Here is a 27918-nt window from a genome sequence, read left to right on the forward strand (position 1 = left end):
TTTACACATTCCTTGGTTCTGTGGTGAAAGGGTCACTAATTTACCACCAGTAACTAAAATCTGTGTGAAGAATTTGGTTCTGAACCTTTACCAGATTAATTATTTAGTTGAGTAACTACACTTTGCCTTGAGTAATGCATTTGGATGCTTTTACCACCTTTTACAACTTTCCATATGAAACTCTTCCAACGTTATCTTAATATCTCCAGACTTTTTAAACCATTTTGTATTTTTAGAACTAGCCTGTTCAAGACTCCCATGTCTGTGATCCGTCCAGGATCTTTACCATCTCTGTCAGTCTTTCTCTGTCTCACACTCTGGAAGTGTGTGTGTGTGTGTTTATGTAGTTTTTTGCTTGTAATGACTGAATAAGCCTGCTGGTTCTGTTGATAACAAAGCAGGGTATAGCATACTGAAAAAAGAGGAATTACAACTGTACCATAAATATGTGTTGGTCGTATCCTGTAATTCATAATGTACAAAACAACACTGACTACCATGGAGGCTGTTACATACATGATTGCTTTGTATACATAGAGCTTATAGAGGTTATTTCCTGTGTGTCTTTCCCAAGACATGATGGATATAATGGTGTCAGCGTATTTTCACCCCTCATTGACCCAGATTTGTCTTGGAGGGGAAGAGAAACAGATGGTGATGTTACGTTTATGTTTACTTCAAGTCACTGGCCTGGTCGGTGTATTATAGTAGCATGGTCTTCTTTTCCTTTCTTTTAGCACATCCTAGATGAAACAAATAAAAAGTCAATCAAACTGGACATTTCATGATGGTCTCTACCATCTATGTTAACTAAATACTACTTATTTTTCAGAGAGGGATTCATCCCTGGCTGATTACTGTAAATTATTCTGATAATATCTAATGATTATTCATGCTTTGAGAAAAACATTTGCATACTTCTGCTTCCAAAACAAAAGGGTGATGAGAACAGATTGATTCAGTAGGAATCATTATTTATAGTCACACGACTCTCTTTTTATTGGAAGAAGAAGTGAGATGATGAGTGACATACACACCCCCTCCTCAGTGTGGAGGAATCCTACGCTTCATTCTGTCTTTCTCCTTATATGGAGAGAATGCAGGTAGTTGGGGATTTCAGTGTCTATATGGCTCCTCCTCTCTTGTGGAGGGGTGTGCATGTGTGTGTGTGTGTGTGTGTGTGTGTGTGTGTGTGTGTGTGTGTGTGTGTGCATGCCAGACAGCACAAGAGCCCTACTCAGCTTCTCATGAGTCACAAATCAGCCCACTGCCTCAGATGACTCATTCAGTCTTTTTAATCTTCCATGCGTACATGCACACAGACAAACACACACACTAGTAGTACGGACCCACACACTCATGCACCTGCTTGAAGAGCACCATCATTAAAGTTATGAATGAATCTAATCCCAGAGTCATGTGGATTCCAAAACACTTACATTTACATTTATTCATTTAGCAGTCACTTTTATCCAAAGCGACTTACAAATGAGGAAATACAAGCAAAGTGATACATCAAGCAGAGAACAATACAAGTAGTGCTACCATACACAATTTTTAATTGAGCGCTAGGTGTGCTAGAGGAGCAAAGTGCACAGAATAGAGGTGTAAGAGCCGGTGTAAATCCAGATTTTTTATTTTTTTTTTTTTGAGTGGAGACAAGTTAGGGGTTAGTTAAGTGTTCATGGAAGAAGTGGGTCTTTAGCTGTTTTTCGAAGATAGTGATGGATTCTGCTGTCCGGATTGAGGTTAGAAGTTCATTCCACCACTGAGGGACAGCTCGTTTGAAGGTTCTGGATAGGGACCTCATGCCTCGCTGAGTAGGCACTACCAGGCGTCAGTTGTTAACGGATCGCAGATTGCGGGAGGGAACATAAACCTCAGGTGCTGTTCCAGACAAAGTCTAGGTGAACATCAAGGCCTTGAATTTGATGCGTGTGGCTACAGGAAACCAGTGGAGGGAGACGAAGGGGGATGTGACATGGGTCCTTTTGGGCTGGTTGAAAACAAGATGTGCTGCTTCATTCTGAATCATCTGAAGGGGTATGATGGAGCTGGCTGGGAGGCCTGGGAGTAGAGCAGTAGTCCAGTTTTGAGATAACAAGAGCCTGGACTAGTAGTGTGGCATGATCAGTGAGATAGGGTCTGATTTTCTTGAGATTATATGGAATGAACTTACAGGACCAGGCAGCTGTTGAAATGTGGTCTGCAAAGTCCAAGTGGTCAAAGCACTAACCTAATGTGTAATAATACTTGGTATAATATGGTGTGTGTGTGTGAGTGTGTGTGTGTGTGAGAGAGAGAGAGTTTATAGGTCTACTTGTGAGGATCACCTGGATGTTATGGTTCACCTTAGGGTCAACGTCAGTGAGAATAAGGTTTATTGAAGGTTTGAACACAGATTGAAGTCCTCAAATGTGCAGAAATACAATTACAGTCTGAGTGTGTGTGTGTGTGTGTGTGTGTGTGTGTGTGTAACACTGATTTATGCATGGTACATGGTGATCAAATGCAAATCACAAAGCACTTAATAGTTTGAATCATTTTTGCATACCAACAGTTAGTAAAACCAAAAGTATTGAGTGATGTAACCTATTGTAGCTAAAGGTCTACATGATTCAGTTGTGATAAACATCCATCCATTTTCTGTACTGCTTATCCTACACAGGGTCACAGGGAGCCTGGAGTCTATCCCAGGGAACTCAGGGCACAAAGCAGGGGACACCCTCGACAGGGTGCCAGCCCATCACAGGGCACAATCACACACACATTCACACACTATGGACAATCTGGAAATGCCAATCAGCCCACAACTCATGTCTTTGGACTGTGGGGGGAAACCGGAGTACCCAGAGGAAAACCCTGAAGCATGTGGAGAACATGCAAACTCCACACACACAAGGTGGAAGCTGGATTCGAACCCCCAACACCGGAGGTGTGAGGCAAACATGCTAATCACCAAGCCATTGTGCCCCCTGTGATAAACATATGATAAATATTTTTTTATATATCAACACCACAAACAAATACATTATTTAATCAAGTATTGCAACCCAGGACACTATACAGGGCAATAAATACTCAGCATAATAAAATACTCAGGACAGTAAATACACAGGACAATAAATAGATTAATACTCAAGACAATAAATACTCATGACAACAAATGTTCTGGACAATGAATACACTGGCCAATAAATTCAAAATGCAAAAATATCCACAGATAATAGACAGGACAATAAATACACAGGGCAATAAATTCCCAAGTAAATAAACATTCAGGACAATAATTACTCAGGATAATAAATACTCACAATAATGAATACACAGGACAATGAATACACAGGACAATAAATATGCAACATAATAAATACTCAGGACAATAAATACACAGGACAATAAATATTCAGGGCACAAATGCAGTAGGATGGAGAAAAATGTAAAGACACATCTAGAAAAATACCATCAGATCATTATTTCTTCACAAAAGCATGCTTGTTCATTTTGCTTTTAAGTGTCAGGTGCAAGAAAAGGGATCAGATCACTCTGGTTTTAGCCTCTCTGCACTGGCTCCCTGTTCACTAATGGACCCAATTTAAGGTCCTTTTACTTGTTTTTAAAGCTCTTAATGGGCCAGCCCCCTCCTACTTCATGGACCTGCTTTCTCAATACTCAGCTTCTAGGTCTCTGAGGTCTTCTAATCAGTCACTCCTGGCTGTTCCATGGCCTCGGTTGAGGCTAAAGGGTGACTGTGTCTTTTCGGTTGCTGTACCAAAGCTGTGGAACAGCCTACCCCTAGATATCAGGAGCGCCTCTTCAGTTGCTAGTCTTGGGCTCAAGACCACCTTAGGCAAGACCGAGTCAAGAGCAAGACCAGAGCCAATGGAGACTGAGTCATGACTGAATATGATGGGGGCAAGACCAAGACAAGACCAGCACCACACACTGCAGAGTACATGTCAAGTCAGAGGCTAGACGCTCAGATGTGTTAATTTGCTGGTTGTATGTGTGAAGAAACTCCACATGCAGAGATAGACATTTACATTTTGTACTGTAACAGGAACATTACAAATAACTTGGTAAAGGAAATGATGTTATGTCTCAGGCCTGAGCCAAGACCGAGAAAAATTTCACCTGAGTTTATGACAAGACCAAGGCCATTGATTTGTGGTCTCAAGACTAACACAACAAGTACCACAACACTATCAGTTAGCATTTTCAAATCAAAACTAAAACCATATCTTTTCATGCTTACTTTTTGAAGTTCTCCTATTTATTTTGGATTAGCTATTGTTATTACTATTATAACTATTTCATCTCTTAGCATTATTCTTTATTTATTGTGCCATGTCTTGATTTTTAGCCTCAATTTTATTCTTATGTATGTGCATCACTTTATGCAGTTTTAAATGTGCTTTATAAATAAAATCTTATTTGTTTACCTGCATTCTTGCGGCGTTTGTGTGTGTGTGAATGTGTGTTGTCGCTTTAAGAGGCGTGGCCTCACGTCATCAGGAACTGCATAGTTATTCTTCTGCTGTTCACGCGAGCTCTACACACAGGCGCGCGCTGTCTGTTTGAATTGTGCGGGGACACTGAATAAATCGTTGACCCGCGTCATTAAGCTCGTGCGCTACATTAAGCCTCCGTACAAGCACATACTCAGGGTTTTACTCACTGAAGAGAGTCGCGTGCGAGCTGCGGACGTTGTAGACTGAAGTGGTTGATAACCCATGTGGTTTGTGTAGTGGGCAGCGAGCTTGTGATAAAGCAGTTAAACAGAGGAAAATGGCTTCGAACGAGCTGTCAGCGAAGCTTAACCGGCGGCTGAAGATAGAGGAGGGCGCGGAGGAGCCGCACGCCGTGGACGAGGCTCATGAAAACGGCGCGCATGAGAAAGCCACCACGGCCAGCGCCGACTCCGAGCTGGGAGCCAAGCTGCTGCGGCGAGGCGAGCTGAACGAGGGAGTGGGCGAGCACCAGCAGCCCAGCATGAAGGTCTTCAACCCGTACACCGAGTTCAAGGAGTTCTCCAGGAAGCAGATTAAAGACATGGAGAAAATGTTTAAACAGTAAGTACAGTGCGCGCGCGCACCGCAGTGTCACTCAGTCACACTGTGTTTAAAATCTCCATATGTCCTGACAGTGCTTTCTAACTGAGCACCATCTACACAGGGTGTGGAAACCATTATTTCAGGCTGTAGCCTGTATAGTAGTGCCCTTATGGAGAGGAGGTGTAATAGTGGTTCTGCCATCCAGGCAGAGTCTGTGTCAAACAATCAGTGTCCTATCCCTGCTTAATTAGTCCCTGTTTCATAACATTATGGACTCTGTAACGTTGCAAAGAACTGAGCATTTTTAAGATTAATATTCACTTGTTCATGCTCATGAACTAGTTTATGATCGTCACATACACCCACAATGCACTAGTGTCAGTGTGTATACTGCATGCGTTGTTGTGGTGAGTGATATTTAAAAGCACACAAGTGTGTGCCATGCGATAGGTGTGTCTGACAAGTGTGTCTCATAATTCCAATGTCTTGGACAGCCCCACCCAGACTGCCTTCTCTTATGCTGCTTGAGACACACACGCGCACACACACAAATAAACTAGTTAATGCCTATGAAGTGAGATCATTTCTTTGATGCAGATTCAGTCTTTTGGAAAAATGGCTAACATGGTGTACATTTACATTTTTCGGGCTAGAAGGTTAATTGTCTTGAGCAAGTGGTTCCCAGAGGAAGTGTGGCAAAAAATAAAATAAAAATATAAATTGTGCATTCCTGCATTCCTGTTCCACTATGCCCAATGCTGTAATGCTTTAATGCCAAAACCAATTACAAAAATGTCTTCAGGGTTCCTGCTGAGCTCTGGAAGCCTAAATCTTGCACGAACATGGGAATGCTTTGGAGATGTTCTCCTGGCTCCACAGGGACAGCAGCTGTGGTTCATAACCCCAGTTACTGAGAGTCATTCTAGTAGGAGGTGTTGCATTGAGACCATAGTCACACACTTCCTCTGTACACTTTTGCTTCTTCATTCTCTGAGCTACGGACAGAGCTGTCTTTGTACCATCAGAGACAATCGTCCACTATACAATCGGCCAGAGCTGGGAACAAAAGTGTTTTTTAGGACAGTGTACTTGTGAGGATGTTTTTAGTTTTGCAAGAAGTGGGTTTCGAGATTTTCGGAACTTGCAGTTAAGAGGTACTTCCCTATTGAGGCTATTGACTCTGTGTGAACAGCTGTCGGACTGCTATAACCTGTCAAGGGCAGCCCATTTTCTGGCAGATTTCATGCCACATAACAGATGCAGAGATCTTTCCATGTTCTTATGCTCCCACATGAAGGACTTTACCAAAGCTGCAGTTACTGCTGCCCCAGGTGCAGAAATAACAGGCTCCCGATAATAATGGCTCCCTAAGGGTGTTGTAATGTGCTCTCTGAAAATGAGTTCTCAGCACTGCTGTTCAAGTTTATGACCAGTGTATTGTGCCTGGAGAAATGGATATTATGCAAGACTCTTATCTGTGCTAGCCAGTTGATAAAAAGGGGAAGATTTGTTTGCTATTATAAGAGTTTGAGTTTGTCACATAGGTGGGGTCACTTTATTCATTTTGTTTAGCTGCCCAAGCAGGAAGCAGCAGATCTGATCAGAAGAGTGGAGTAGCTCATATAGACTTGGCTGTATAATCACTGTTTATTCAATTATTTAAAAAAAAAAATAAATAAAATAAAAAAAAAAAAACATGAACCAGTTCTTTCCTTATGACATTATTTTTGAATACATTTCTCAGGATCTATGTTCTGCTAACAGTCGACAAATCTGGGATTTGCATTGTTCTGGCAAAAGGGATGTGGCTGACTGGCCACTGTAGTTAAACTTTAACCAAATTAACTCATGTTTTTTCTTTCTTTTTTTTTTCCCCTGACCTTTTACATGTACTTTTTTTTTTTGCGATAAGCTCACTGTAGTGTAGGCGCAGAGCAGTGAATGCCCCTCTGGAGTTTTGTATTTTGACCTGATTGTACTGTGGGTAGATTTTTATAACTGTATGACCATGATACTGTGCTTTAGGATGTATTAATAAATCAGAATGGACTGCACAGTTTGAACGCTATCAGTACTATTACTATTAATGTATTAAAAGAAAAAATATGCACATGATCACGTTTAAGATTCCATGTTCTATATGTAGTCATTTAACACTATGACTAAGGAAGCATCTTTTTGCCCAGCGTTTTGGTTGTTGCTTGATAAGTAAATGGGTGTAAATAAATTTGTCATTTATGATATACATTATTTTCTCAGTTTTACAAATAATGCATCAACTTGTGCACTATATATGGGTGTATTATGCTGAATAGGAAGCTATTTGGGATTCAGTTAAATGTATTTGAGGAGGGGAAAGTTCAGATTGGTCAGAACGTGAAGTTAAGCAAATCACAGGTTCATATTAATCCACTCGTTTTAATGTTGGTTCTATAATATTGTTTCTATATTGTATGGTGGATGCTCACAAATGGGTTTAAGATGTGTAGTTGTTGATATGGTAAGCTCTTCGGTGAGATGTTAAGCATTTTTAGGAGTCTTCAGTGTCAGCGCTTTCAAACAGTCAACGGTAAAACTGTAACTTTAGGTTTTAACTTTAGGGGAAAGTCTTCAGCACTAGAGAGCCTCACGGTTTTGCAGTTTTAACGTAAGCGCCGCTGCTAATGTTTCCTGTGGTGGTATAAAATCCTAGAATTGAATACCAAATCTTTAAATAATTAAAATTCAAATGTATGATTTAGTCAGACTGATTTACTGCAGCATTGTGTATGCTAAAGTATGAGATGCCTGAGGTTATAAATGAACACCGAGGTGGTGCTGGGGAAGGCTGGGGTTCTGTCTGCCATCAGCAAACTGTCAAACTGTATAAACTCTGCTGAAAGAAAGTGTCTTATTATACTAGAATGTTTTGCTAGATTGTCTCCACAATATAATCATGCAGCAGGTGTCCACTAGAAAGTGCTTTTATTAGAAGAGATTGGGAATGTTTACGCTCTGAGGCAAATTTTCCCCCCCAATCACATCATCTGCATTACCACTTCAGCATTCTGGTGGTGTTATCTCTTTGATGGTTTTATCACAGTTTTCATTTGTATAGATTAACCTTTAGATTTGCCTAAAAAGCTGGTGATCTGTGTTTGGAGCAAAGCCATACATTAAGAACAGATGAGAGGAGCAATGTTGGCTCTGCCCATGCTTTGGGCCTTTTAACACAAGTTTATTTCAACTCCCAATTCAGGATCTGCATATGCAAATGCATGGATTATATGAAAAATTGTAAGACATGGAGTTTCAAAGTAGAGCTAGCTCAGTCTGAGGACAGTTAGTACAGTTTTCTACAGTAAGGCAAAAAAAAAAATAGGATCTTGCATTATTGTACAGTATACTTTTTATATTTATACTTTTCTTTTTTTTGCTAATTGTGCGTGATAAAGAGCTATATGTTAACAAGATTTTGCACTGCTGAAACTGCTGACAGACCCATGTGAAATGCTGCTCTCAGGAAATCAGCCTGCAGAAACCTGTTGCACAGACCTTCTGCATTTTATTGTCTCTTACAGACTATTATTTATTTAAGCTGTGGAATGTGTATATACCTGCAGGGTTGCATGAGTACTGAGAACGGAGACATTTCATCTGAATACCTAGAGATCATTAAAGTATACATATTATTCTCTCAAGCCTTGTTAATGTTATATATAATATGGTTAGACAGATAACACATAATCTTCAGGAGCCATTTGGCCAGCACAGCTGGGTTCTGTTCTTTTCTATTAGTGGGTTAATAGAGAAGGCAATCTGCTTAATTCACTCTGTGCATATGCTTATTGGCCCAGTGCTGTGTGTGCATTTGAGGGGGAGCTTTAGGTTCTTTAAGCAGCATTCCTGCTGAATTGTGAACGCAGACATAAGACTTGTTCTCCTACTTTTAACGATGCATCTTTTCATGTGCACACCGTTTCTCTCTTAGTATATTTCTTCTTTAAGATAACATCAGGACGATCTAGGAATGCTGTGGCTTAGGCGTGTCATGTTTTGTTATAACCTCATTCAGCTGATGTTAGTACTTTAAAACAAAAATAAGTCACTTTTGTATCATGAAAGAGTATGATTTTCAAAGTACGTAACCTGTGATTGTAATTAAGCTTAGACAGCCTAAATCGTTAACAATCATATCCGTATGGATTTCCTTCCAGTTCTCTGGTTTCCTCCCACCTCCCAAAAACATGCCAGTAGGTGGTTTATCTGCGCTAAATTGCCCCTAGGTGTAAATCAGTATGTGTGTGAATGGTGTCCTGTGATGGACTGGCATGTCATCCATTCCTGCCTCATGCCCAATGTTCTGCATTTCAACCCAATAACAAGTGTGTCAACTTCCTGTAGATGAGTTTGCCCAACCAGATGAGCCCAAACACAGTGTATGCTGTGTATATACAACAACACAACCATGACTACTAACCACACACATGATCTGTAGCTTTTTTTTTTTTTTTTTGCAGATGAAGCATTTCAGGGGTAGGCAGGGATAGTTTTGTTTTGGATGCTACTCTGACATCTTGAGCCATATGAAGTGTTATTGCCCATGTTCTGGTCAGTGTTTCTGAAGCATGTTTCTGAAGTCAATCTTTTCTCTAAGGTTTTTTTTTCATATTCAGATGATATATTACTTTCTAAGGGTTTTCTTTGATTTTTCATAGCAATCCTGGCACTGTCATGGTGAAGGCACTGTCAACACACACACAGTTCTGATCATGTGGAAAATAGTTTAACTTATTAGCCTAATGTAATACAACTCATCCAATTACTAGTAATAATACTTAATACTTAAAATGTTTGTGATCACCAGTACAGCCTGGAGCTGAATTTATAGAATGTAAGTACAAATTCAATTGCAATGTTGGTCTGTAAAGTCATGATATTTTCCAAAATAATTCAGCGGCAGCTGCAAGTCGCAGTTACTCTCTAATGTCTTGCATTCTCAAATTTCTATACTGTAACAGTTGTCTTTTTTTTTCAGACCAATAGGCTTTTAGTTTATTGATTTACTGGCGGAAATGGGGCAATCCACAAGTTGCTGCCTAACTTAATGAACTAAGAGAAAATCATGTTGAGATAAACGCTTACCCTGTAGGTCATCTTTACTTTATCCGTAAATAGAGATTCTGTGCTCTCCACTGGGAGCAAAACAATGTGATTATTTCCAAATTGCCCATTTCCTCATTCCTCCATAGCCCATGTGGTAAAGAAGCCTGTATGCTCTGTTAGATCAAGTCCTCTATGAACAAAGGAATGGTGGTGTTCTTTGCCCACTGATAGCCTTCAACTTGAATACAGCACTTATGTTCCTAGAAATACTTTGGAATAAATTCTTTCTCAACTGGGCAAGAAAGTTAACATTTTGAAGAGCCAGTGCGAGCTTGTGTCTGTAGTATGAAAAAAAAACTTTGCATTTGCTTTATCTGATTTGATAGGATGTGCTGACTGTGTGTGGTTAATTTTTTTTTCTTCAATTTTTACTTCATAAAAGCAAGAATATTAGCAGACCTCACACCTACACACCCCTACGAATGACTCATTGTCCACACGTCCACGCCACTGAATGACTCAGAGAAGCAGCAGGCCGTATAGAAACTTGGCCACTTATTAAGAACAGCCATATGCACATTTTCAGTACACAGTTTATTCAGTAACACGCCTGTGATTGCAGCTCTCCCCAGCCTGGCGTCCCCAATGCCCACTGTGTACAGAATGTTCATTCTCATGTTTTTCACATTTTCCCCATGCTGTCCTGCACTCTGACACTGCTAAAAATAAGCTCTTCAGGTTTTGAGCTGTCTGCAGTCATTGGCTGATGCAGGTGGATTAATCACCTGGTTTGTAATCTCAGCAGAGGGAGTGTCCTCAACAGCAGGTTCACGTCCACTTCCATTTGTTCCATTCAGTGCTTTCTTTTACCGACAGTATTACTGATTCTAATTTAATAACAGAAAAACAAAAATAACATGAATGCACCAGTAACCATTGGTTTATTTTTACTAAACTATGACAGAAAGGCTGTGTGAGATGGCATGACCTGAAGTATCTGGAGGTTTTTATACACTGTACTTTCCTGTGGTGAAGTGATCTGACTAGTTTAAACAAGCAGTGGAATGTACACTTGAAATTTGATGCTGATTCATAGCATGATTAAGTAGTTACTCATGGCTGATTTATACTTATGCATAGCTGCACATAAGTGTATCTGCATCTCAGTACAGAGAAGGGCTTTATGCAAAGTAGCTAAAAAGCACTCCTCCAAAATCTCAATAATTGCTGATTGACTGAACAGGGTAGTGTATCCAGTGGCACTGGGGTTTGGATTTGAACCAAACGCGGGACTGTTTTTGTCCCTCCTTCCTTCCGCGCCGTGATTACTGTGATTATTTTTTATTTCTACCTTCTTGTAATATTTTTAACTCCGTCTAATCTAAGAGTCTAATTATCCCAAATGTAAACATGTTTCCTCACTGAAGTGTTTTTAACGGCTACAATAAACAGACTTGAGTTCATTTGCAGCAGCCTACTTGGACGCCAGGAGCACTCAGACTGAATGTGTATAGTATTTGCCTGGTGGAAAAGCCACTTGAAGAAGAAAGGAGTTCATTGAGGTGAACTTTATTTGTTCAGCTTGGAAACATGAGCTGACAGAAAACAATAAAGTGATCTGGGCTCTTTTTTTCCCTAGAAAAAGATACTAAATTAAGAGTGCTATTAATTAAGTAACTGTTATGTTACCAGAAGTCTTTTAATCCTGAACAAGAGCCCAGTCTTGATGCACTTGTAGTTGGGCAATAAATAAGGCAGTGTGAGGCTCAGTTAAGAGTAATATTGCCACAAATGATCCTCAGGTACAGTGTAAACAACTCTTTATCACATTCAGTGTTTTACTTATTTGATACACTTTCTCTACTGCAGGGAAACGCAAGACCTTTCTTTGTCTTTTACTGTACATTCTAACGTGCCTCAAGAGCATACGTTCACATCAAGTGCAAGTATATTGGCAGACACCAATTAGGTCATGTGTGGACAAATCATAAATTCATTAGCTAACCCACCCGGCAAGTAAATGCTCCAGTGTGCTTGCACAATCCCATGTTGTGTGCCTGGCAACCTATCTGAACAGGCTAAAAAGACTTAAAACATTAATTAGTTAATGTACATTAAGCTGTACATGAGCTGTACATTAATATAGACCAAGAGAAACAAATGAGCATACGATCATGTAGCATATTGTGTTTGTTCCCTTGATAAAGTGAACAAGTTGTTGGCAAAAGTTTTTGCTGTCCTTGTATTGCATGTAAAAGGTATTGTTCGAGGCTTGCTAGCATCTTAACTTTCTCACGATATGTTTAGCCATTCTACCATCAGCCAATTTGCCTCAGGCGATGTGTGTAGTGCAGCAGGTCGGGGCATTCGGAATGAGTAGTACGCAGTAGTTACAGCCTTGAGGTGCATCGTGCCGCACTGAAGTGCTTTGAACATGCATACCAAATGAAATATTTTGTTTTGCGAAAGTCAGTAAGGAGTAGGGATTACTTCTCTTCTTCTGGTTGTTGAATCTGCTTGCCCAACAAGCAGCTATGAATAAAAAAAATAAAAAATAATAGCCCCAGGTGCCTGGGCTACTGATTTGCCCACACTTTAGTATGTGAATGTTTTTCTATGACACCCACAAATGTTCAGAAGTATAAATATAACCTTCATCTGTGTGGGTTTGGTTTCTTTTGCTGTTGGTAGCCTGTATCTCGTTGCTTCCATTATGACTACTTCATACTCCTCCGAAATGGAGATGGGTTGTGAAATGGTTTCCTCTGCAGCTCTATGCTGGGTGATTATTTTCCTCACCTTAAAGATGAACGACTGTCTACACTTGCTCTTCACAGGGCTTCATAAGTCCAATTATTGAAAAAATCATTTAGGCATTCAGGCTGTAAGTACTGGTAGTGCTCTGTGAATTTTACAAGTGGAAATATCTAAGCAGTATCTCTGCTAAGCTAATGGGATTTAATGCCTATGAATCAGATGAAATACCTTCTTCCAAATTTTATGGCATGTGAAAGTCTGAGTTAGTAGTCATATATCCCAAGCTATCAAGATCTGCCATCTTTTACATTTTTATTATTAATTATGGTCAGCTTGCAGAAGAATTGGGAAACAATGCCTAGTGATGGGAATATTATATATGGGATATTTAAAGTGTGCACTACTGGTCTGAATCTGAACCTTTCTTTCATTGACATTTGACCTGCATTAAGCTGCTCTCAGCTACATAATTATACACAGAATACATCTGAACAGAATCATATCTTATTTCCTTTTAAGTCATTTTAAAAATGTACAAAAGTCAAGATGCTGTTAAAGATGCTGTTACATGCTATTTTCTAAAATAGTGATTTACAGTGACCAGATGGAGACACAGTTTCTATGGGTGACCATTTAAATTTAATACTTTATATAAATAGTCAGCAAATACAAACTATGTTCTGTCTTTTGTAGCTCCCCAGTGAGGCAGCACACAGTCACTGCATAAGTGCTTCCACAAAATAAATATGCTCATTAATTTGGAATATTATTTTTACGTCTATTCAAAATGACTTCATGTATTTTATAGTTGTAACCCTTTTGCAGAATTTGTCAGAACACCATTACAAAGAACTAAACATGGTTTATCCTGGCTTGTGATTGAGCTGATACTCTATGTTGAAGTTTTTAAAAAAAAAAAAAAAAAAAAAAAAACAACAACAAATGAGCTCTTTAGTTTCCCGTGACCCTTTGCGGAGTGGGACTGAGCTCTGAGGTCTCACAGCTGGACGGAAGCTGGGGACACCACATGGCTTTGTTTTAAAAGCAGCTTAAAATTGACTGTGTGAACTGACAGCAGGTCTGACATGTCCCACATGACTCCATGGAAGCCAAGCCAGGTGGTCCAAGTAAACCATGACTGCTCCTGGGAGCAAAACTGCTTCTTTAAAAGACAGTTTCCTGAAACATATCCTTCGCTTACATGTGGACTATATCTGACACCAGTAACAACTTCATCCCACAGGTGAAACACCGCTTACCGGTTAGCTAATAACACTGAAGCTTTTTAGCCAGTTGTATTGTATCTGTCAGCACAAGCACTACAGAGAGAGAAGAGTCGCTACGAGAGACATGGTTTTGCACTAGGTTCATATTAAAGCAGGGCTTTCTCTTGAAATTAGCAAATACATCATCACCATATTTAAAAGTTTAGATTATGTTTTATATATGAGCACGTAGGAAAAGGTAATGACCTTGAAGGTAACACTAACTCCACTAACTTCACTAACTTAATTTAAGTTAAAATTATTCAATGTTTTACACACACATTCACAATTGGATTTAATTATTTTTGTTTTGAGAAAATGGTCATCTATAAATACTGTATAAATCAATAGAGTATTGAATAATGAATAATAAATTAATCCTTAAATTTTATCTTAATCTCAAACCATGAAAAGCATATGGTGGTCAGTGGGGTCTGTGCTGCTGTTGTGGCAGGGCCGAGAGAACAAATAAATGAATTATATTATCTCCCTCTTACACACACACACACAGCACTGCACAGAGCTCCATTACACATGTGTGTGCTTTTGATTGAACACATCTGTAACATAAGTAGGCTATCATAGAAAATAGTCCTTAAGCTGTGTGACTGTGTCAGTGCGCGAGGGTTTTCCCGTGTCTGTACTGGTTAGCTGTTGCTCAGCAACCAAGGATTAAGTCACAGACTGGCAGAGGGAGAAAGGGAGAGTGATCAGTAGAGTGAAGACCTGGAAAGAAACTGGACTGTCTGTCTGGCTGCTTTCCCACTGGACTAAACCTTTCAATCCATCAGGCTACTTCATTATTGTTTATAATGTGCTTATGCAAAACATAAATCAGTGGCAACACAGACTAACTGTATGCCTGATGGCTTAAACAAAACCTAAGTATTGTCATTTGTAACATCAGATTAAAAACGACTTAATATATTTAAGTCATTACAGTTCATTAAATTACCGAATATTCTGTGAGGTGATCAAAACCAGACCTGATTCTTAACAAAACATTATAACTATGTGCACACAATATTTATTATAAAGCATCTAAATATAAGTTTGGGAAAGGTATTTGTCCCAGTTTATGCCCCTAAACAAACAGTTAATTCAGGCTGATTTAACTTGTACTCTAGGGGTTTGTGTCTACTCATTTAACCCTAATGTCTAGTTTCAGTGTGTGTGACCTGGGTCATGAAAAGATATAAATGTCCTGTTGTTAGGCTGACTTCAGCTCAAATTAGAACGGATGTGATAAAGCTTAAAAGCATGATGTGATCATGTGACAAAATAAGGAAATGCACAGTGATTTGGTGGAGTCTAACAGAAATTGGTTCTTGATTTAATTGATGAGACAAGGAACTTAATTTTTGTAAAAACTTGAAATATTCCCAGTGACTCATGAGGCTGTGTTTTGGATTATGTTCTAGTTGGATATCTTAACATGAGCATCTGTATTTCCTCTGGTCCATGATCTAGAGACCAGCTGGAGCTTTGCAAATACCTTTAACACATGAAAGGATCCGTTCATGTTATGTGAAATCTGTAAAAACAAGTGACTACCTTTATCCAGAATACATGTAGCACAAAAAAAGGGTGAGGTTCTCTGGGCTAGAATATGTATGTCTGTGTATAGTTAGCTGTTTTACACCCAAATGTTATATCTCTCACTACAAGACACTGTTCTCCATCCATTAACTCCACTTAGTGAACAATCCCACATATAAACTTTTCCCACAAAGCCTCTACACACTGTGACATATGCCCACTAACACTGCTGTTTTCACTCTTTTAGTTTGTGACAGTTGAAACACATTAAGTCTTAGTGCTGAAAAGCTGAAATCACAGACGAATTTGCTTTCAGAGGAGAGCATTAGGCTTGCAACAAATAGCCAAAAAGCTAGTGTCAAATGCAAAACAATTTCAATCCCTAATTAAAAAAACTTCAGAACCATATTGCGATGAAATATTTTGAAATGGGACATAATGTACTTGGAGTAGAATAACCATGTGTGTGAACACATTCTTGCTAAGTAATAGTCCAGTGGTTCCCAAACCTACTCTTGGAGTACTGGACCCTAATTAATTTGCTGTGTTTCCTTAACGCGCCTAATACATATAGAATCAGTCAATTAACAGGACATATCTGGGGAAAAACTCTAAAATCTGAAGGGTTGTGATAAGGTAGGAGCGGGGGTAGGACCCATTTTAATAGACCAACATAGTTCATATCATCAAATAAAGATGTCCCAAATCAGTGCGGTGGGATGAGGAACGCTGTACATAATCTAAGCCTGATAGTCTTCAAGACAGAGGACTTGAATTTGACAGTTTCTCAGTAAGACGACAAGCTGTGTGTGTTTGTGCGTGTCCGTGCGCCCTACTAACTTCAAGAGAGAGAGAAAAAAAGAGGATGGTAAGACATCATTCTTTAATAAATAAATGAAGGAATAAATATAAATATATAAATAAATAATTGTTAGTGGTAGCAAATTTCTGTGTTATAAATGCTATTTCAGGACATGCCATTATTGGAAATTAATGAACTTTGGGGTGTTGAGTATTTACCTATAACAGCACATCCCAAACTGTTTCCCAAATATATATATATATATATATATATATATATATATATATATATATATATATATATATATATATATATATATATATATATATATATATATATATAATATATAAATTTGCCAATGCTAAATGCTAGCAAGTATTTTGGGATCACTTTTCTTTTGCAGTTAGCTTGACTAAATTTCTAAGTGACATGTTTCTGCATGTCCTCAAATTCCCTTTCTTGAGTTCTTCCTTTCTCTATTGGCCAGGCTTTCCATCTCAGCAATCTAACTCATCTTCCTGGCAGGATGCATTCCGCACATTCAGTTATTCCCTTCAGAAAAAGACAGAGCTTCACACACTCATTAAAACTGTTCACTGGAGACTGCACTGCTCACTTCTCTATCTACCATGCCCCTAGAAGAAGAGACACCAAGACCTTGTTGAAGATTAAAAAAATTTAAAGATCTTCAGCTTTTATTCATGTTTAGGCATGCTTAGTTCTGAGTGACTTGTGTATTAGAAAGCAGTGTGTTGTGTAGCTGAGGAGTCCTCCACCTTGCCACGTAATGAAATGATACTGCAAAATAGATATAAACTACAGTCAAGGTTTTTGTCAGTATTGAAGCTTCTTTTTTTAATGTACTTTCACCTCTGAGATTTATTATTCTATATATAGTTTCCAAGTTAAATGAAGACATTTAACTTGCACTGCTTCCTAATGCCCTTTCAGTCTGGCATTTTTAACATAAATACCATGTCAGATTGCATATCCAGTTTCTAAATGTGTAAGAAATGTAATGAGACAACCTCAGCCCTACAGGTGATATTTCATAGACAGCTACCAAGAAGCATAAAAATAAACCCATAAACCTCATTTATAAGGAAGTTCTTTATATGTTATATGTTCTTTATATAATATTCTTTATTAATAATGTTGCATTGTTTTGATATGTTCAAAAATGGTTTACATATCACTGTATTATTTTATTATTTACGTGTTCTGCATAGCTTCAGAATTTACTCAAGTCAGCAACAGGAAGTCCTCTCTGAGTCAACTCTGAGTTTTAATCTACAGGAAAGTTGATTGCACTCACCTCAGTGCACTACACAAGGAAATGTGGCTTTGGCCAGTTTCCTCAATCACTCTGGCACAAAGCTAGACTTATTTGGTCAAAATGGAGCCCTGCTTTCAAGTTCCTCACTGTTGCTCTTAGTGAAACTGACATTTATGCTGACTGCTTCCTCCTTGGGATTTTCACTATTTCACTGTTAAGTGCAGAGTTCAAGTTATTGACATAGTATCATGTACGACATCATGAAATGTTTGCTGACTACAGTGAATCGTTGTTGTGCTTTTCATGCCTATCTATTGTGAGCCTCTTTTCTTGAGTTCAAGTCAAGTGACATGACCTTACGTAAGCTCTAGTTCTTGCTTCGTGGTTACAGTTTAACAAGGAGATTTTTTTTTAAAATGAATATGTTAAGTAGACAGGAGTATGAAAATCAGCTGGTTGCATTATACGTACAGCAAAGCAACGTTTGTGGTGGCTAGCAAATTAGGCTTACTGATCCCATTCAGCATTCTGTTTTATGAACAGAAGGTCAGAAGGTGTTGATTAATTTTCTCCAACTGCATATATATATAAATAATGCCAGAATCATAGGTTTATATTAATGTGTTCCTTCTAATATTTAATTTTTTAAATTGAGTTGGTACTATAGAAACTTATTCACAGGGACTTATATGGCAGCTGCTCAACATAATCTAAGCTTAATAATAAACAGATTAAAGAACCCTTGAATCATTGATATGATGAAGGTTCAGGAAGGAGACATTTATTTGCCATTTATTCACTAAGAGTCTCAGTGTCAGGTTTTGTAACTCTCAGTAAGTTTTCTGCCACAGGGTAGTCTTCAGGACAGAGGACATTATGCTTTCTTGGCTCTTAATAACATGATGAGCTGCAATTCTTTTTCTCGTTAACTTCAGGAGGAGGTGGGGGGAAGAGGGGCTGGTGATGGAACGACTGAGTGTATGTGATAACAGGAATTTGTTTTGCAGACATTCTGCAACATTAAATGTAACCAGGTTTTTTTGTCAAGAGAGTGAAAAAACTGGTGACAGAAGAGCTAAATATAGCTGCTGTAATGTGATAACAGGAGCTTGTGGACCTTAAATGCAACAATAAATGGTTAAAAGAACAATATGTCATTCATTAATGCATTAAACTATAAAATGCATAAAATATCACCAGCAAATCACTGTGGTGTAAGAGGAATAAAGCACATCAGGACGTGTTTTTAAGTAGGATAATAATCATCACACTACCCTGTCATTGACAACAACAGCATGCCCTGCCGTGTTTTATTCTTGTGTTTTTGGGTGACTGGAACACAGATAAAAAAAATGAAAGGACCCATTTCACTTTATATTCATTCTCATTCTCTCCCTCTGTGTGGTCTCCAAACTGTAACAAGTGCACATTAGTGCTGAAGTCTCATTACACTTGGCTTTCACACATTGTTTCATAGTTTGACGGTTTCATTGCTACTCAGGAAGCCTGATGGCCGTTTGTGCAGCTGCAGTACATGAGCTCCTGTTCTTTTATCTGCCTCTGTCATCTCTTTCACTAAGCATGCTAAGTGTCATATGGTAAGTAGGTTTTAGTTTAGTTGGGAAACAAAGAGTTGGAGTTAGGTGTGACATGATATAGCAGATAGTGTGACGGTGATTTGACAACCCAGGAACTGGACTTAAGGCTTAATTGAGAGGACACACACACACACACACACACACGTGTGCGCACTGAATAATTAATATGCGGTTGTCAGACACTGCCAGTACACAGTTAATACGGGGGTAAAAGGTGTTCGTAGGGGTGTGAGACAGACAGCAGCAGGACTCCTTTGTCTGGAGACAGTAGTACTGTTGCCAGCTGTGAAGACAGATGGGTAGAACCAGACTCCATATTCATGAAGAGAGTGAGCACAGGGTCGGGGTACAGAGCTAATGGGGCAGAAACACCCATTACTGAGTACATGCTGGTGCACCAACCCACTGCAGTGACCCCACTGAGAATCAGGCATTCATAGTGTAATATGCTAATAACAATATTGTCCTGAGGTGCCAGTATCTACAGCAGCCATGCCAACATCTACATAGCCATAGCATTTATGAGTTTAATGCTTATGCTTATCTGCTTTTTTTCAGCTAAAGCAGTGATCAGACTGATTGGAAATGAAATTGGCCAGACAGTAAAGCCAATTCACTGAAAAGGAATTGGTTTCTTGGTTGGTTTAAAAAAAAAAAAATGGAGCTATCACACCAGACTCACTGTTTCTTTACTGTTGCTTGGTGCACAGCTGGAAAAATAGCAGTCTTTTCCAGCAACATACACTAGGGTGTTTGTGGTCAAATTAATTTTTTTCCTCTCCGCCTGCTAGTACTTTCTTGTTAGAAATGTTGGCACCTCTGAAATAGTGACTTACCAAATTTGCTGTCATAAAGAATTGCAATATGAACATCAGTGACGTCTCTAACAAACTACAGTTTTACATGTTTTTAAATTTCAAGACCCGTTGCAATCACAGTATGAAGTAGCATAATAGTAATACATGCGTGAAATTTGTTGGGTTCTCTAGATTTTTGCTTGTTTTCACACTTATATGGTTGGGGCTGTTTGCTTCAAGGGTTTGGTACAATTGGTAAAGTCTGAACACTGTTTTTGAGCCAGGATCTATCTAGAGAATCAATCCTTGGTCCTCTTGAAAATGGTTTGCTTAAATGAAACCATAGTGCTGGGTACCGTGAATGATTCAACTTTCTTAGGACTGGAGCACTGTAATGAGCTCACCTTTGTGCAGGTGTAAAAATACTCTGTGTCTGCGGGTATTCCTGCCTGATGATGCATTCAAAGAAAATTCTTTTGCTACCAAAAGAAAATATTTTTTTAAAAAAGACAGCAAATGGATGGTCCTTTAGCCCACCACTTTGTAAACCTGCATGCACAAATGTGGTGTATGGATTTGTGTGATCAATTCACAGTTTGGATGGAATTCTTGGGTGCATGTGAACCTGTGATTATGAGCCCCTCCCCCAAACAAGCCCAGAATTGGTCCTGAATGTGGACTCGACAATTCAGGCCAAGTGTGAAAACGCCCTTAAACTATCGAACCAAGACTGACTGGACAGATATTTTCTTTACTTACTTACTGCCACCGCCTTTAAAATATTGCTCCATCTGTAAATTATCAAGCCAAGTGAAGTAAAGCCTCAAATAAGGCCCTAGAAAACCTCTCAGTCTCACTTTGTACTCAATTGAATGTATTTAGCTTCATGGAAAGTAAATTAAAGTAAAATGGTGTGAAGTGCCACGAATCAGTCAAAAGCAAATAATGCATACTTGCTAGTCATTAAATATTTTCATATAATCATGTTTTTATTGTTCTTTTAAGAGGAACAGCTCAGTGTACACCACAGATGTACACTCAGACAGATGTGGAAATGAAGGAGGAGGCCAGAACTTGTTCACTCATGTGTAAAAAGAGCGGTGAAAAAGTTCTGCCTGAGATCCTCACTCCTCTCCCACAGCTTCAGTGGTTAGACCTAGCTGCCTCAGTAACCTTTCCTATTTTTAAAGTGCGTGTGTATAGAGGAGTGCTTACACACCTGATAACTGAGGTCATGAGGAAGTAGCTTGTTTAATGTGCTTCCTGGCTGAGTGTGTGTGTATTTGTGTGTGTGCTCCCACTATATCCATTATTTGTTTTCTCCACTTGTTGCAGCTCACATCAGTCACATGGTAAAATTAGTAGTGTCGTATAAGGAGAAACTGTTCTGCATAAGCCAATAAAGGGAATGACAGTTTGAAGAACTAAAGGTGCTAGGTTAAACTTTTCTTTTATGAGAGTGTAATTTGAATCCACGTGCAGCAGGACCCAGTTTGAAGTTCTGGCCCAAAACTGAGGATTGTTTTTCTTTTAATTGGACTGCACAATTACTCAGAGGTTTCAGACAATACAATTAGCAAATTATTGCTTAAATACTGATGGAAACAAATTATGCTTTATGATTGCATGTAGCTTTGTTTTATACTCAAGGTTTCTTGACTGTGTGATCACTGATCTTTTCCTCTCCCTGTAGGTTACAGTGGATATTTCTCAGTTCTCTGCTGCTCTACGCAGGTGCACTGTTTAAGGATTTAGCACTAACATTTACTGTTGTTGAATGTTTGCAGATATGACTCTGAGAAGGATAACTACATTGACCTGATGGAGCTGAAGCTGATGATGGAGAAGCTCGGTGCTCCACAGACTCACATGGGCCTGAAGAATATGATCAAAGAGGTGGATGAAGACTTGGACGGCAAACTAAACTTCAGAGAGGTAAATGAACATATAATATTTAATATGCAGTTTAATATGCTATGTAGAATTACTTGGTTTACAATAATTATACATTTTTTGTCATTTTATAATAGTGAAAAGCGATATCTTTCCTTCCATTCTCCAGTTCCTCCTGATCTTCAGGAAGGCAGCAGCAGGGGAGCTGGCTGAGGACAGCGGCTTGTGTGTCTTAGCTCGTCTCTCTGAAATTGACGTGTCCACTGAGGGTGTGAAAGGAGCAAAATCTTTCTTTGAAGCCAAAGTAATACATTATTTCCTTTTCTTCCATTCATTTCAATTAAAAACAGGTTTCATGTCTCAAGGTGTTTCTGGATCCTTAAACTCTTAATTTGTTCAGATATACTTTTTTAACCAATGAACGGATTTAAGTATTAAATTGTATTACATTGGAGTTTACATGGTCCTAGATTTTGGGATTTATAGGCAGTTCTTTCTTTCTTTTTTTTACATGTCATTTTCCTTATGTAATTGGATCTGTTTTGAAAACATTTGAACACACACACACACACACCTGCTGTTGAGCTAGCACGTACACAGACATGTTGATTTGCGGGAAATGCTGCATTCAAGGTGATGTTGCAACTTATAATTCACCTCCAATCAATAAAAGCCACAGAAAATGCCCCCTCAGCTGGACATTTTAACTCATCAACTTGGGTTAGTCTTCTTAACTACCAGTTCCTTCTCTGTTTACGGCCACACACACAGTGAACAGTGTAAAGTACCCCTTCTCTACCTTTAAATTAGTTTATAGCAGTATTGGCTTTAGATCATTTAATATAGACACAATACTTCGTTAAATCTATAACACTGACCGTACTAATCGCTGTTTTGAGTAGGTAACCATCAACATTTGAGTTATCACTCATATAACTAATGTTAGCTGGCTAGCTTGTTGTTAACGCTACTCACTATCGCCCGCTGTTGTTGCTGTACTGCAGTTTCGGTCCAAAATGTTGCATGAATGTTTGAAGTTCACTATAGTAGAACAGTACTAATAGCCACTCAGGCCTGAAACTGAAAGTGTGTTTGAAGTAGCTCAAATGTTACATGCTCAGATAGAGCAAACAAAGACATGCTTTCATGGAGGCATCATGTTTTTTTCCCCCACTTCGCACGTCAAACATGCCAAGGAGGGGAATGATGTCATTACAAGTTGCAAATTACCACTTACAAGACACTACAAATGCAGCATAAATACAACCAAAAGTGGTTGGAAAACAGCAAATGGTTAAAATCCATCTGCCAACAGCAAAGTCTTGTGCATACTGATAACTGCTATTTTAAAAACCAACTTAAATTATATGACTTGTGGAGATGATATATTTTTTGTATTCTTAATGTAAAATGAATAAAAATGGACCATTTTCTCATATGCCAGGTATTTTTGCATCAGTAGTGCAAATTAGGCCTAGAGTACATGTGAAATGGCACTGAAATCATATGCTAAATCATATGCTTCTCACCACTGATTTGACTGGGATTTTTCCTGTCAAGATTCTTAAAAAGATAACATTTTTATAGTTAATTAAGACTGCTTCACAAGATACCAGTTGACATGGTTAGTTTTTATGCTCTGGTGAGTTACCATAAATATTATAACTTATCATTAATGGGAGCTGATTTCTCTTGTACCAGGTCCATGCCATTAATGAGTCGAACCGTTTCGAGGCGGAGATCCGTAACGAGCAGGAGGAGAAGAAACGACAGGCAGAGGAGAAGAAGCAGAGACAAGCGGCGTTCAAAAATCTACAGTCAGCCTTCCAATGACCACCTTCCTGTGCTATTAGAGCTTTGCTTTATCCTTCCTCCTCTTCTTTGTCGTTTGTGTCAGTCTCCTGTTTATCAGAGCACCATAGCAGAGATACTATGCAACGCTTTTAGAGGTCTCCATTCCGGGATCACTTCCTTATTGAGGGCTCATAGTGTCAGTTTCAAGCTTAGAACTTTAAGTAGGGTGTTGAATTGACTACTTAGATCCTCACTATTTGTCTCTCTCTTGATTTTGAACTTGGTCCTCCAAGGACCTGTCTGTTTACACTGGACTGGATGTGTCACTTGGCTAATTTGTTCTCCACTGATATAATTTACAAATATTTGCATGTATGTGAGGACCTTCTATTTCACTTCACTGTCGCATTGTTGTTTAGTCAAATAAATACACAGGTGTTAGTATCTCTTTTAAAGGGAATTTTTTAATGTTTTTAAACTGTTGGGTTAAATCGGCGCATCCAGTCCATTGTGATCCCCTTGTATTCGGCGTCATGCATTGTGAAATAAAGACTAGGTTTCATGGTATCCTTGCTAACTGGGTTAGCACAGCAAAATGTTTATGTACTTAAACCTTGCCTAAAAGAGTTCTGTATTTTTACACTGTGGCTTAGAAGGGAGTGTGAGAACACACATGTGGTGATGGTGTGTTCTGGTGGGTTGGGTTTTATTTCTTTTCCTTTTCTGAATGATAACTGTGACAATCTTCCCCTTAAATGGATCTCTAACATCAGCTTCTGTTGCTTTGTCGCTGCTGATGAGTCTGTTGCTCACACACATGCACACACAAACGTTTCCATTCTCGTGACGCACTAAATGCCCTTTAATAGCCATTATGTCTCATTGTTATTGTTTATTAGTGTATTATGGTTTTACTAGCCAGTCCTTTTGAAAAAATGTGATGTTTTCCCCCCACACAATCATCAGTACTAATTTGTCTGATTTGTGTCAGACATCTGTGCTCACATTGTGTGTATGTTTGTGTGTTTTAACTGAGATGCTCATGAGGGGAGGAGGGATATGAGAGATTATAATGAGTGCAGAGTTAAACACTCATCTCCTCCTTTTAACTGCATGCACTGCTTTAGTGTCAGGTGCCTGTGTGTGTGTGCGTGCACGCTATAGCCAGTACACAGCTTTAAGCATTTGGAAGTGTTTCGATCCTTCTTTTGAAATGTAATCTGGTGCTGGCATGAAAATATAGTCGCTTACCTCTCTCAGCGAAGCCCTTTAGACTATGTTTGAAAATTTGCTCTGTAACATTGTGGAAAGAAATTTTTTTTTTCTGCACAGTGTGTAACATCAGACTGGCTAATTCATTTTTAATAACTTTAATTCTACAAATAATGTTTTACTATGGAGAAAAAGGGCACATTGTAATAGACAAAATTGTCTCCATGCTTCCATTTGAATGATTTTAAATCGTAATTGAATTTCAGTTGTTTGACATTTAAAGATAAAACTTGTGCGACTTGCAGCACATTTCAGCACAGGTAACTGAAAGATGTGTAAAGAATCAAATATTTTTTTTCCAGGAATAAAATTAAACTGCATTTAGTTTTGTATGGTGAGGGGCCTTTTGAAAATGTTTATTATTTCCTAGAAATGCCATCATTGTTCACAAACTTGTCTCCTTTCACAATATCAGCTGTTCCTCACAGTGCTGTTCCATGATTAAATGTGAGATATTTTCTGTATTTTTATTTTTAAGATATTGGTCTGCTATGCATCCTGTTATATTCATGTTAAGGACAATATATTTGGAGTCACTGGCAGTCTGATGATCTGTATTCTGAATAAGCAAACAATAGATGCATGAATGTTTCATAGCTTTATGTCTTCAAATGTATTCGAGTGTTCTGCAGATTAAATGTGGGGTTTGAGTGAATAATCTAGTGTGTGTATATATGGTGTTGTAGATTTTTGATAGAAACACTGGAGTACCTGAGAGATATAAAAACTGTATGATGAAAGTTTCTTCTCTAAGGATCCTCCATCAACATTTATCTTACTATTAAAAAAACGTGTACACCAGATATGTCGTTGTATACATTATAAAATGACGATCCATGCAAAGACAATATGGAAGATTCATTGCAGAATGTAGAAATGGATTTCACAAGCCATTCCATGAACTACTTCTGCTTAAGTAGCCATTCTGTAATTCTCCACATAAATCTTCCAAGTTGTCAGGCATGAAATTCATTGTCAGAGGGTTGATTGCAGTTGTTATGTTCAACAAATCACATGGGGAATATTATAATCCAGATTGAAAGACTTCACACTTTATGCTGACCACTAAGCAGCATGACACGTTATCCAATTAGCCAACTCTCAAAGCACACCTCCTTTTATTTTTACTCCTCGTTTACTTCAGTGTTTCCATTGCAAAGGCGTTTACTGGTAACTTAGAGACTGGTGGTTAATGGGCCAGTGCTTTCTAACTCCACCTTCTCTGCAGGCAGCCGAAATACTGTACTGTTCCTTGATTTTTCGATTTACTGTCTCTTTGTGACTCCATTGTAAAGATGTGCCAAATGTTTTAGCAAAGTTCTGTTTGCTTTACTTATTTTAGCATAATTCCATTAACTGTCCCCTGAGTTCAATGTTAAGTGTTGTTGACCATAAAAAGATGACCAAAAACTGAGAGATGTTTCATGAGTAGTGAATGTGGTGTGGTGATTTTCAGTTACAAGAGACCATATTTGTGTTGTCTCTGCTCAAACACACCTCCTCATTCATGCTACCAGAGTGTAAGAGGAAAAACAGACCCAGTACAGTGCATGTGTTGTCCAAGACTTGGTTTTAGTTCAGTTCTGAAGTTCCTGATCCAGTCCTTGGACTCCAGTTAGCCCACATTTTAGTCTTTTTGTTCCAGTCCTGAAGCAGGTAAACGTGGACTTCCTCCAGTGTGCAAGTACTGGATTGAAAATCTCTGGCCCAAGATACAGAGTGTAGAGTCTGCTGAAACTTCTTGAATTATGGCTTTGTTAGTAACTCTCAAAACAATCTCCTTGAAGCTTTGTGTTAAGAAACTGACACAAAGTTTTATTGCTTTAGCTGGATAAAGCCAAAACTGTAAGGTAAAATAAAAGCCACAAAATATTTGTCTCCTATTCAGTCATGCCTCAAGCAAATAAAACAAAAACAAAAAAAAAATTTTTTTAGAATGATTCTTCACACAACCTTCACATTTACATTCCAAAGATTTGAAAAAGGTTCCAGTGGCCTTGGACCATCTTTCTGACACTTTCTTGATCAGTTGGTGATTTTGGTTTCATCCTTTCATCCTTGTGGAGGCTTACACTCATTAATATATGGCTGATAGATGTAGTTATTTTTTGTATAATTCTTATGGCAATAAAATGATTACATTTTAATCTTTTAGATCTGCATCAGTCATTTCACTAAAAAATTGAATATTAAGAGAAACAAACACATCTGATGTGTTTGATGCTGATGGTTAATAATAAGTAAGTTAATTACTTACTTGAAGGCAGATTATTAGTCTTTGGAAGTGATATTAATGACCAAATATTCAACACACCACTCAGAACGTCATCAGATTCATTAGGTTTTTGGCCATGGTACATTTAAAAAGGTGATGTTGCTATGGTGGTGAAAATCTATCAACAGTTATGCCAAGCTGCTATTGAAATGATTATGGTCACAATAATGTTTTTTTTTTCTGTCTAGAAAGTTGTTTATTCCCTAATCTAAAGCTTAAAACCTCAACAAGCATAAAAACACATTTTAACACAGAGTAACTGGTTCAATGAACCTAATATACTCCATTAGAGACAGTTCCTCAAGGGTTCTTCAGATAGTTAAGAGTTCTTTATTTTTAAAATAGCTTTCTGATAGGGAAGTAGGGTTCTAACTAGAACATTTAAGGGTTTAAATGAGGAACAGTTCCTTTATTAAATCAGTAAACAAATGGCTGACCAAACATAATTGAAAAATGATTTATTATTTATTTTGTAATAAAACAATGAAGTAACAGAGTTGACTGTTGGGTA

At 38.4% G+C, this 27918-nt stretch overlaps 1 protein-coding gene across 1 annotated transcript; it reads left to right on the forward strand.

The window, feature by feature from the left end:
- Positions 1–4526: 4526 nt before the first annotated feature.
- Positions 4527–26546, forward strand: efhd2 (EF-hand domain family, member D2). The gene is made up of 4 exons (XM_026915550.3): positions 4527–5072; positions 21961–22108; positions 22236–22370; positions 23768–26546. Exons 1-4 carry the CDS (start codon positions 4789–4791, stop codon positions 23897–23899), a joined length of 699 nt encoding a protein of 232 aa, XP_026771351.1. The 5' UTR covers positions 4527–4788; the 3' UTR covers positions 23900–26546.
- The last annotated feature ends 1372 nt before the right edge of the window (positions 26547–27918 follow it).

This window comes from Pangasianodon hypophthalmus, chromosome 8 (assembly GCF_027358585.1).
Source record: "Pangasianodon hypophthalmus isolate fPanHyp1 chromosome 8, fPanHyp1.pri, whole genome shotgun sequence".
Lineage (NCBI taxonomy): Eukaryota > Metazoa > Chordata > Actinopteri > Siluriformes > Pangasiidae > Pangasianodon > Pangasianodon hypophthalmus.